The following is an 11,993-nucleotide window of genomic DNA, read 5'->3' as shown; positions in this document are numbered from 1 at the left end:
AAAAAACATCACATCAACAGTCACAATACATCACGATGGCACAGTAGAGGGCAGGGTTCAGACTCGATGGCACTTGACAACAACGCCAATGGATCTTCCACAACTATCATTTAATATTCATGCCGAATATATGTGACATAATTACCTTCCTGATTGGGTATTTAGATTTCCTCTCCTCTTTAAATCAGTGAGGCCACAAGCACTTTTGTTGTATAAACTTTTCCACAGTTTGAATGTAGATTATTTCCTTATCATTGGCTTCCAGAGGTAGATTCAGAAGCCTGAACATTTTTTATGCTGTTATGATTCATATTGTAAAATTATTTTCAAAAAGTTTGTAACACTGTGCACTAGAAACTTGTAAGTGCTTATCATACATCTCACCAATTTTGAGAATCCTATTTATGTGTATATTCTCTGCATTCAACCAGGAGCCATCAGGAGACATAAGCAGTGATATTCCTGTGGCTACGGTCTCTTCTAAACCCAGCTTGAACTTTTGGCAGTTCTCTGTCAATGTACATGTCCTGTTCCAGCTGTTTTTGGATGATCTTCAGCAATATTTTGTTTGCATGGGATAATAATGATGTTGTTTAGTAATTTCTACTTTGTAGTACGTTTCTTGGGAATGGGAAGAAATATGCATCTCTTCAGATCATCTGTTCAGACAGACCAGGAAGCAGTCCTTCAAACTTCCTGGCATAGAATGGTGAGCACGTCCAGGGTTGCATCTATTAAATGAAACATGCCAATTGGTATCCCATCCATTCCTGGGGCCTTATTTTTTTTCCAGTGTCTTCAGAAAAGCTTGAACTCCTTCCTTTGTTATCATTGACTCTTGTTTATATAGTACTTCCTGAAATTTTTCAGTGACCAATTCTTTTTGGTATATTGATTCTGTGTATTCTCTTCATCTTTTTTTTTTAATTAATTTTTTGTGTGTGTGTACTGCCAAATCAGATCTGACGGATACAGGAGGAGATTGTCCCTCCTTCTCCAGCAGAGTATCTCATGGATTCGAACTGTGTACCTCTGGTATTGCAGTGCAGTTTCTTGCCACTAGGCCACCAGAGCTCTCCTCCTTCTTCTTTCTTTAAACTTATTTTTTTATTTTACTTTTCTCTCAATCTTCTTTTTTATTTTAAAAATATTTTTATTGACTTTAGTATAATAATCTTTTAATGCTTCTTGGATCATTCAAGAATTTGCCTATGACATTTCTTAGTATATTGCGGCTTGAGGCTTGAATTTGAATTTCAGTTTTTTCAGCTTGGGAAATGTCAAGCAAGTTCTTTGCTTTTGATTTTCTGACACCAGCTCTGTGCACATTTTGTTATATTACTTTGCTTTATCTTCTTGAGCTGCTCTTTGAAGTCTCCAGTTGAGTTCTCTTACTTCAGCATCTCTTTCCTTTGTTTTGGCTTCTCAACATCTATCTGTGTTTATAGACATTTGACTGTGCACATCACAACAAACTATGGCTACCATTGAGAAGAATGGGGACCCTAGAACACTTAATTGTGTTCATGTAAAATCTATACCTAGACCAAGAGGGTGTTGTGTGAATGGAAAAAGAAAGCACAACATAGTAAAAGTGTCAGGGTTGTATCCTCTCTCCATACCTACTCGAGAAAATAATTCATGAAGCCAGACTCAGTGATGAAGATTGTAGCGTCAGGACTGGAGAAAAAGACTCATCAACAACTTACGTTATGCAGATGACACAACCTTGCTTGCTGACAGTGAGAAGAATTTGAAGCATTTGCTACAGATCATTGAAGACTACAACCTTCAATATGGATTGCATCTCAACATCAAAAAAACAAAGGTACCCTCAACAAGATGGATTGACACAGTATGACTGTAGCAATGGGCTTAAGTGTGTAAGAGATGATGAGGGTGGCACAGTGAGATAAGAGGGTTCAGATCTGTCGTTCATAGGATCTCTATGAGTCAGTCACATTCGACTAGACTGCACCTACCCACCACCACCACCACAACAACAACGATAACATGCTTACTTTATTTAGTGTATTTTGGTGTTTGGATTTTTTAAATGATACTGTCATTAACATTAATTATTGAGTGATGTCATAGATGTCATTTTCATGTATGTTAATACCATTGTATATACTGCTATGTATATTAATATATCTGTTTCTGAGTGCTGTCATATATTATGTCATGCATGTAAAGTGAATTGTTTCTAATTTTCCTTTTACATGTTTGATCTTGCATAGTTATTAAAATTCTTTAGTATTTTCAACAACAACAACAAAAACCACAAAGGCCCTCACCACTGAGCCAATTACAGAACATCATGATAGATGGAGAAAGGATTGAAACTGTCAATGATTTAATCTTACCCCAGCCAACATCTTTGGTACCAACATCAGGAAATAAAGAATTGTGATGTTGGAGAAGAGTACTGGATATCCCATGAACTGCCCAAAGAACAAACAGCTACGTCTTGGAGCAAGTACAGCTAGCATGCTTCCTGGAGGCAAGGATGAAGATGCTTAAGGGGTGTGTTGCTAGAATTCTAGAGGCTATTCTTTGGAGAGGGTCTCATGCTCTTGCAAAGGTGGAAGGTTGGCGAAAGAGAAGAAAGACTCTCAGTGCGATGGATTGACGCAGTAATTGCAGCAATGGACTCAAGTATGTTAGAGATGATGAGGATGGCATGAGATAGGACAAGGTCACATCTGTTGTTCGTAGGGTTACTATGAGACAAGAATCTCTATCTACATAAGTGTATAGACAAAAGAATACATATGTACATTCGTGCTTACCTAGCCACATCTCTATTTATCCAAATTTGTTTATCTATCTGCATTTGCTAATTTGCTAGGTTAAGAATGGTACTTTATTTTTAATTTAAAAAAATTTTATTTATATTTCTTGTTATGTACTGTTGAATCAGATCCGAATGGCACAGGAGGAGATTGCCCCTCCTTCTCCAGCAGAGCACCTGGTGGATTCGAACCATGCTTCTTTGGGATTGCAGTGTAGCTTCTTGCCACTAGGTTACCAGAGCTCCCTAAGAATGGCACTTTACAGGATCTTTTTGAAATTTTTTTATTGTGAATTGGGTGAAAGTTTACAGAGCATATTAGTATTGCATTTGACGATTCATGTGCGTTTTAGGTGGGTCTTTTCATTCAAGAATTGTTATATGTTTCATTTATAACTATTGTTACATTTCTTTTATTGTGAGATAGTATTATAATTTCTTCATTTATTTGCTTACTATGTATGAGATATCGGAATATAACCCCTGCTTGTCTATTTGGTGCTCAATTTTCCTTTAGTGATTTAAGTCTTAGAGTAATATTATGAACACTTTCCGCCTTATTTACTGCATATATTTTAAAAGTCTACTTCTTTATAACTGGAAAGAAAGTTATTTTAAACAAAATATAAATGATAAAGACATGAAGACATATGGTTTCCTTTTCTGCGTACACTTTCTTTTGACATTGGGTGTGTTCTCTGAAGACTCCAATGGGACTGTGGTACTTTTCATCAGGTGAATATGTGGCAACCAAGGAATAACTTAGGAAATAGAAGTAAAGGACAACTTTCTGATTTTACAGGAAAAGAGGAGATAAATTTGTATCCAAGAGAGAGGATGATTTCAAAGAAAAGTTTCAACATAAACTTGGGAGAGTTTTAGACCCGTAAGTTGATAATAAAATCTTGGTAGCCTTTGCATTGACTTAAAAAAATACTCTTGTGATAAATATTGGCTTGTGTTCTTTGATAAGATTCTGTGTATTAAATTAACCTCCCCCACCCCCCACCCCATTCATCAGCCTCTGTCTGTAGATAGAATTTGGGTTCCTGGGAAAATGATGAGTTCTTCAGGATGAAGAGGGCAGCTGGAGAAGGGGACGGTTGTTTTTACAAAGCTTTTTCTCCGCAATTTCAGACATTTACCTCACTGTGCTTCTCTTTCGCTCTTTCCGTAGCACGTGTCTCTCTATTAATTCATATAGCTTTATATTTATCTCTCTGCCGTCCCTCAGTAGTTCTGCTCAGAATGTGTTTTGACTTTTTTTCCCTTCCTTTTAAAACCTGAGCATTCCACCATTGTTAATACAAGTGGGACCTCAGACGGTGTCTGCTGGAGAACTTTGGTTTGATTTCTGTAGCTAGCTAGGTTAGACAAGAAAACATAGGCTTCTAAGAACATATGGCGAGAGTTTTTCAGATTCCAGCAAAGCCATGTGGTGGATATTTTAACGAAAAGGTTTGTTTTCTTTGATAGCATTGCAGAAACAATGAATGTTCCCCCAGACCACACATTTGGTGCCTGTCTTCGTCCTGAGGAGTATGGTAAATATACAAGTTTTTTACTTAATAAAATGGGGGTGGGTGGGTGGGAAAGTAAATAAGCTCATCAATTTAGTCTTTTGAAGTTTCTAATATTAAAGACTTGAAATGTTGAATTAACATTGCTGTGTGCCATCGAGTTGGAACTTATCCCTCAGCAAACCCGCCAGCATATTTTCAGGGGAGTAAATTGCATTGGACGAGATTGTGCATCCTTCTTCCATGGACCAGCTGGTGGATTTGAACAGCGGTACTTCAGGATTGTAGTTCAGCTTCTTACCATGAGGCCTCCAGAGCTCCTTTGAATTAATATTATGGGGGCGGGGGTGTGGAGTAGTGCAAACAGTTTAAGGCATTCATTTAAGGCTTGGAATTTTACTTAAAAAATTGTCTATTAAGTCAAAGTCAAGTAAGGGAGTTTTCTAATGAATTCAAATTATACTCAGCTCTTGAATCTCTGTGTGCTCTGTGCATTGACCACAGTGGTATCCCCTGAGGGTTTGTTGTTGTTGTGTATTACTGAGTTGGAACCAACTCATAGCTGACCCTCCAGTGGTTTTTCAAAGGTAGTAAATCCCACAGGAGGAGAGTGTACATTCATCTCCTGTGGAGCAGCTGATGGATTCAAACCATGTTCTTTTGGGTTGGCAGGATAATCCCTTACCACTAAGCCACCAGTGCTCCCTGAGAGCTTGTTAGAAATAGAGAATTTCAGGGTTCCCCTTAGGCCTACTGAGTCAGAATCTGCTGTTTAACAAGATGAGGTTGAATTTTGCACAGGAAAGTTTAAAAAAAAAATGCTGGCCAACCACATAATTAAGAACCATTTCTCCCTATCAACTGACTACCAACTAGCCAACTGCCATCAGCCAGCCAGTCCATCTGGGGGGATTAGGAGAAACCTATTTAGATTTTGTCTAGGTTTGTAAGCATTCTAATCAGAGGACACCCAAAGGGCACAAACACGGCTGACATTGTCTATCAAAATAGGGCTTATAGGCTACCGGTGTTAAAAGCAATCAGGAAGGTTTACTAAATGTGCAGGCTTCTGTGACCCATGCCCAGATAGTCTGATCTGAGTTTCATTGTCTTGATTAACATGGTGTGTTAATTTCACTAGGTTGGAGGTCTCTGTCCTAGGACCTGAGATATTACTCCTGATCCCACTTCTTTAGAGAGAGAGAGCTCTCGGACACATGTGATAGGATACCAATACCACCTTCAAAAATATCAGTCAAAGCCAGGCCTGAAGAAGGCATGTCATAGAGTCTTCCCCGTGAGGAAGCTAACAGGTGGAATATTGTATGAACACGAAAGTGAAGATGAAAAAACAGTCATTCAGTTGGTTACCTTTGAATGTGAATATAGAGGGCAGGCCTCTAAATAGAAAAAAAAATCCAACTTAACTTAAAGTCTTTTCATGGACTAAGAATCTTCATAACAGAATAACCCTGCGCCCTCAAAGGGCATGCATCTGGGGAGGGACCTGGAGTAGGAAAGGAAGCTGTAAAAAATCATTTCTAGCAGTCTTTCTTTGAATTCCCATAGTCCTCCTCGTGTCTTGCTCACTTTAGAAATGTCTGCAGGAAGTCAAAGGAGCCCTGGTCATTTAGCTGGTAGGCAGTTGTGCTGTTATCCCACAGGCCCACTTTCCAGTGGCTCAAATCCACCAGTGGTGTTCACAGCCTCAGGAAGTTGCCAGAGAGGAGCTGTGAGTTTGCACACCAACTCCACGGCAAAGACTTTCAAGTGGGGAGCTCTGGTGCCTTAATAGTAAGGAGCTGAGCCTCCAACTCAAAGGCACATTGTTCGAGTCCACCAGCTTCTCTGTGGTACAAAGATGGACAGTCTCCTTCTGTGTGATTCACTGCATCTGCAAACCAGATACCTTTCCCTTCTGTTCTCTGATAGGAGTGGGTGATCTCATCCATAACAGACTTCCAGGAGAGTGTCTTCGAGGCAAGGACAGGCAGAGAGCCCTGGTCGCAGCAGTTCGACACCACTTGAAGAAAGTCAACTACCAGAACTTTGACACTCTGCTGGAAGCTTTCAGGCACTATGACAAGGTCAGTAGCAGAGGAGAGATCTCTTGGTGTAGTCGTTGGATGGGGTGAGTCCCAGCAGGATAATCTTGAGCAAAGCTCTGAAAATCTGGTCCACTATACTTGCCATACAGAGGTAACTTGTGGGTGCTGTGAAGCTGAATACTGTGACACTGGTGTGTCAAATGCGTTAATGGTGACCCATGGTGGACAGTGTTTGGTGGAGCTCCCCGATTAAAACAAGCTTGGAAGCAGGAGTGGCATCCACTTCCATAAATAGCTTGCCTCCGGAAACCCTATGAAACTGGAGAAAGGATGAAAGTCACACAAGTGTTGAGGACTTTCGTTCATGGGGTCACTATGAGTCGCCTCTGACTCAATGGCACTTAACAACAACAACAACAACAACCACAACGACAACATTATTTCAAGGTTTATCGTAACACAGCTGTGCCTATTCATTTGACCTCTCACTGAAGCTCGTGATATGCTCGAAAGACAGAGTTGAGCCATTTCAAAGAGACTGCGTGACTTGCAACACTAAAATATTTGCTATTTGGGTCTCTATGGAAGTTGACTAACCAAAATTTGCTGGCCTCTAACAGAAGATCAAAAGCTATCATCTTCAAATGGATTAGATCTCAACCTCAAGAAAACAAAGGTCCTCACCACTGGGCCAATAGGCAACATCAGGACAGATGGAGAAAGGACTGAAGCTGTCAATGATTTCCTCTTATTTGGATCCACAACCAACATCCTTGGTATCAATAGTCGGAGGCCAGGAAACATTGCTTTAGGCAAGTCTGCTGTCAGGAATCTCTTGAAATGACTGAGAAGCAATGGTGCCAGTCTGAAGATCAAGGTGTGCCTGATTCAGGCCATGGCCTTTTCAATCACTTGCTATGCATCTGACAGCTGAATGATAAATAAACAAGGATGACGGAAGAAGAATTGGTGCCTTTGAATTGGAGAAGAGTACTGAATATATCATGAGCAGCCCAAAGAACAAACAGGTATGTTTTGGAAAAGGTGCAACCAGAGTGCTGCGTGGAGTTAAGTGTGGTGAAGCTTCATCTCTCATATTTTGGACATGTCTCTAGGAGACGCTATTCTTTGGAAAGGGATGTCATGCTTGGAAAGGTGGGGGGTCAGCAAGAGAGAAAGACCCTCAACGAGATGGATTGACACAGTATTGGTAGCAACGGGCTCAAGGTATCAGAAATGATGAGGATGGGACAGGGTTCAGATCTGTTGGTCGTAAGGATGCTATGAGTTGTACTTGACTCAGTGGCACCTCACAGCAACAATAGCAACAAAAACAACAGGGTCGACCAGTGGTTCTCTAAGCGGGCTTCCTGTACCACCATCGTCATCTGAGATCTTGCTAGAAATGCAGATTCTGAGGTCCACCTACGCCCAGTGCAAGCTGCTTCCACTGAGTCGGTTCTGATGCATGTTGACCCGGTGTGTTACGGAGGACTTTGTAGGGTTGTGTCTGCTGCTGTTCTGGGTTGTAGTCTTTACAGAAGCAGTTCTTTTCTTCTGCGGAATAGATGGACGCTTGCTGGACAACACACACGACCAGGAGATTTGTCTGTTCTTGCTTGCTTACTGACCTGGAGGGAACATTTTTCCATTTTCCCACCACTTCAAAGGTTCTTTTCTAGGAATGGCTGATATCTGTCCCTCTCCCAACCCTCTAGCACCTTCCTAGAGATTCAAAGCATCTTTTCAAGTTTCCAGTGTCTGGCAGGAACGGAGTGCCCAGTGAGCCCGGGAAGCCTGGGGTTACTTGTGCTTGTTTGCTAATCTGCAGCAAACTGTTTGAAATGGGGTCAAAATGTGAAATTGTTCTTGAAGATAGTATAGCAAGAACAAGAAAGGCACGATGACCCCCTTCTGCTCCTCTGCTGCTGATGGGGTCCAAACCTCAGCCTTTAACACAACAGCTGCTTTCACACTGTGCCCCTTGACCTACTGATTGAGGTACGTGGAGGCGAGGCCCAGCAAAGGAGACTTGGAGCAACTGCAGCCAGATGCTCCTTGGAGGCAAAGATGACGCTTCATTTCATGTACTTCAGGCGTGTTGCAGAGAGAGGCTCTTTCTTGGAGAGTGACGTCATACTCGGAAAGGTGGAGGCATGGAGAAAGAGAGGAAGACTCTCAACCAGATGGGTTGATACAGTGACTGGAGCAGTGGGCTCTAGTGTGTCCGGAAGTGTGAGAATGACAGGATACGACAGGGCTTGTATCTGCTCTTTGTAAGGTCACTATGAGTTGTACTCGATGGTGCCTAGTAAGAATAACGACTAGGTACGTCTGGCTTTGAGGTAAGGAGTTGCGCTGCCAACCCAAAGACAGGAAGTGTGAATCCACCAGCTGCGTCAAGGGAGAAAGAGAGGCAGTCCCCTTCTATGTGATTTACAGCCTCTGGATTTACCTGCTGGAGGGTCAACCCTGAGTTGGTTCTGACTTGACAGTACATAACAACAACAACAACAACCACAACAACCAGATGATTCTAATTCTCAAGTCTGAGGAGAACTCTTGTTGATCAAAAGGGGCTCAAGTGGCATTGTGCATCACATATCAGATTACTAACGTAAAGGTCAGTGGTTGGAATCCTCTAGCTCCTCCCTGGGAGAAAGCTGATCAGTCTCCTCCCAGAAGGATTTATAGTCTGAATAGCTGATGAAGGGTGGCTGAGAGGAGGAAGTGGCTCTGTGGTGGAGGGCTTGGTCTGGTGAAGTGCAGACTATTTAACCACAGTGTCCTGGAACCAGAGGGGACACACACACACACACAGAGAGAGAGAGAGAGAGAGAGAGAGAGAATGGGATCCCTTGAGAAAGGCAGATCTGTATCTACATGCGAACGTGCACACACTATACCTTCAACACACCTAACCTAAGTTTCGACTATGCCTCCTACTGGGAGTAGAATGTGGTTTAAGTTTTGAGAGAGCAAAATCGTTGACTGTTTAAGCTACTGTAAATATTATCTTTGGATAAAGTAGAATTGTTCTTTGACTGTGCCTCCCAGGGGGAGTAGAATGTGGTTTAAGTTTTGAGAGAGCAAAATCCTTTCCTTTTTAAGCTATTGTAAATATTATCGTTGGATAAAGTCAACTGATTCATGGCTGACTCTGCAGCAGCTTTTTCAGAAGCAGTAGATTTTATGGGAAGAGATCACCCATCCTCCGTCGGTGCAGCTGGTGGATTTGAACCATATGCCTTTGAGTTGGCAGTACAACGTCTTACTACAAGCCCTCAGAGCTCCCTCAAATTGCTCTGGGTCTGTATAGTTTACTCACATTGTTTTTAGGTCTTCACAGAGTGACCTTTTTACAAAGTTGAACCATGTTTAGCTTTCACTACGGAGCACGATAAGCAAATGCTCCATGAAACATGGTGTAATTTTAGACAGTGCAATTTTTTTAAAATTTTATTTCTTGTAAATTTTTTAAATTATTATTATTATTATTTTGTGTGTGTGTGTGTGTGTGTGTGTGTGCCATCAAATGGGATCTGACTGGTACAGGAGGAGATTGTCCCTCCTTCTCCAGCAGAGCATCTGGTGGAGTTGAACCATGTACCTCTAGGATTGCAGTGCAGCTTCTTGCCACCAGGCCACCAGAGCGCCTGCAATTTATTTATTTATTTATTTATTTATTTTTGGTCATATACATCTCAGTGGTGATTTCATCTATATTGTATCTTAGAGGAACACTCTTCCACTTTGCACATCACTCTTTGTCAAAGTGCTGTATGAGGTAACCTGGGTTTGCTGTGATGCTGAATCTTGTGCCATTGGGGTATCAAATACCAGAATGATTTCCCATTGTGGACAGTGTTAGGTGGAGCTCCCAGGTGTAAAACAGGTTGGGAAGCTGGAGTGGCATTGACTTCCTAAACCACATGCCTCTGGAAACTCTATGAACTTGGAGAAACAACGATAGCTATAGAAAGGCATTAGGGCTTTTGTTCTTAGAGTCTATGAGTCGATCTCGACTCGATGGCAATCAACAACAACAACAACATCCTTTTAATCAGAAATCCATTCTTACTGGAGGAAATAACTGTCACCATTTGAATCATCCATTTACCTAGTCTTTTGTTAACACATGGACAGAATACATTTTGGACTGAAAGCATAGACATCTTTGCCTTGCATGCCAGAGAAGTCAGAATCGGGTCTACAAAGCACATCCCAATTTTAAGCATAGCCTTCTAACACACCTTTTGTGGTATTCCAGGTATGAGTGTAGCGTAAACAAGTTGCTGTTGTCGTGTTCTGCCATCGAGTTGGAACCGACTCGTACCTGACCCTCAATGGATTTTCAGAGACAGTAAATCAAATCCTCATGGGAGGAGATTGCTCATCGTTCTCCTGTGGGGGAGCGGGTGGATTTGAACTGTGCACCTTTGGGTATATGCAAGTACAAGCTCATACATAAACATACGTTCACCCCAATTTTGAAATGAGCAGAGAAAAAGAATGATTTCAGTGTAACTCAAAAGGAAAGGTGGTAACATTCCCAAATTCATTTTGGTGTTAAGTACAGTTTTGGAAAAGTTATACATTATGGTTTTTTATTAAAAATAAAAAGACTGACTCACTATAAAGTGTCACTTCATTTGTTCTTTGGTCAGAGGCGTACGTGCTAATGACTAAATGTCGTTGTTATATACTGTGGAGTCAGAACCCACGCATAGCTGACTCTCCAGCAAATTTTCAGAGGCTGTCATTCACACAGGAGGAGATTGCCCACCTTTCTCTTGAAGAGCAGCTGGTAGATTCGATCTGTGTACCTTTGAGGTCGCAGTGCAACTCCATACCACTAAGCCACCGGAGCTCCCTTTATGACTGAAAAACAGTTTAAGTATCTCATTTAAATTTGTGCTAATCCTGTTGGAACACACACACACACACACACACGCACACACACGCACGCACACGCACATGCACACAGCGACCTGCACTCAGCCTTATTCCTCATGAAGTTGTGTTTGAAGAAGTATAAGTATTTACAGGTGTAGGATTTCATGCAAAAACTGTTTATATCTAGTTTTTAATAGCAACAAATTGCTATTTCGATGCAGGTAATTTCAAGATGTTTTCTTGGAATGAAAATATGTGAGCTAAAATAAGCACCTTTAATTTTTTTTCCTCTCATTCAGGTATCTTACAAAGATGATATGGGAGAAATTTACATAGTAATGATGTGAGGAAGGGAACCCAGCACAATACACCGAGCTCTGCTTTTAAAAGTCTCTTCATTTTAAGTGTGATTATAGCCAAGATGATCATCTTAAAAGCTGTTGATTATCTCAGCAAACTGCCTGGTGAATCCCTTATGATAAAATTAAATTAAGCAGGGAGGAAATTACAGATAATTATTTACTGTTGATAAGCCTCTTAAATGGTTAACTTTTTTTCCTTTTCTTGGCCTCTTTATTGTTACCAAGTTTGTATATTCTTTTTTTTTAATTTTTTTAAGATTTTAAAGAAAGTTTACAGAGAACTTGTATTTCCATTCATTCATTGTTGCACATTTTACTCCCTGCCCCACCCCCAAGTTCGCTTTTTCCTTTGGAATTTTTTTCCACTGTTATA

At 41.0% G+C, this 11,993-nt stretch overlaps 1 protein-coding gene across 1 annotated transcript in view; it reads left to right on the top strand.

Annotated features, from left to right (window-relative positions):
• EFHB (EF-hand domain family, member B) overlaps positions 1–11,993 on the top strand; it is a 69,818-nt gene that overhangs the window by 43,912 nt on the left and 13,913 nt on the right. The window contains exons 7-9 of the mRNA XM_006883406.1: positions 3,597–3,680; positions 4,271–4,338; positions 6,247–6,401. Of these exons, the coding sequence (XP_006883468.1) occupies positions 3,597–3,680; positions 4,271–4,338; positions 6,247–6,401 (307 nt within the window). The remainder of the gene's footprint in view (positions 1–3,596; positions 3,681–4,270; positions 4,339–6,246; positions 6,402–11,993) is intronic.

The sequence above is a fragment of the Elephantulus edwardii genome, unplaced genomic scaffold (assembly GCF_000299155.1).
Source record: "Elephantulus edwardii isolate Elephantulus edwardi_28Jun2011 unplaced genomic scaffold, EleEdw1.0 scaffold00027, whole genome shotgun sequence".
In the NCBI taxonomy this organism is placed as follows: Eukaryota; Metazoa; Chordata; class Mammalia; order Macroscelidea; family Macroscelididae; genus Elephantulus; species Elephantulus edwardii.
Note: the sequence above shows the minus strand (reverse complement) of the source record. Positions and strands in the feature narration are given on the sequence as shown.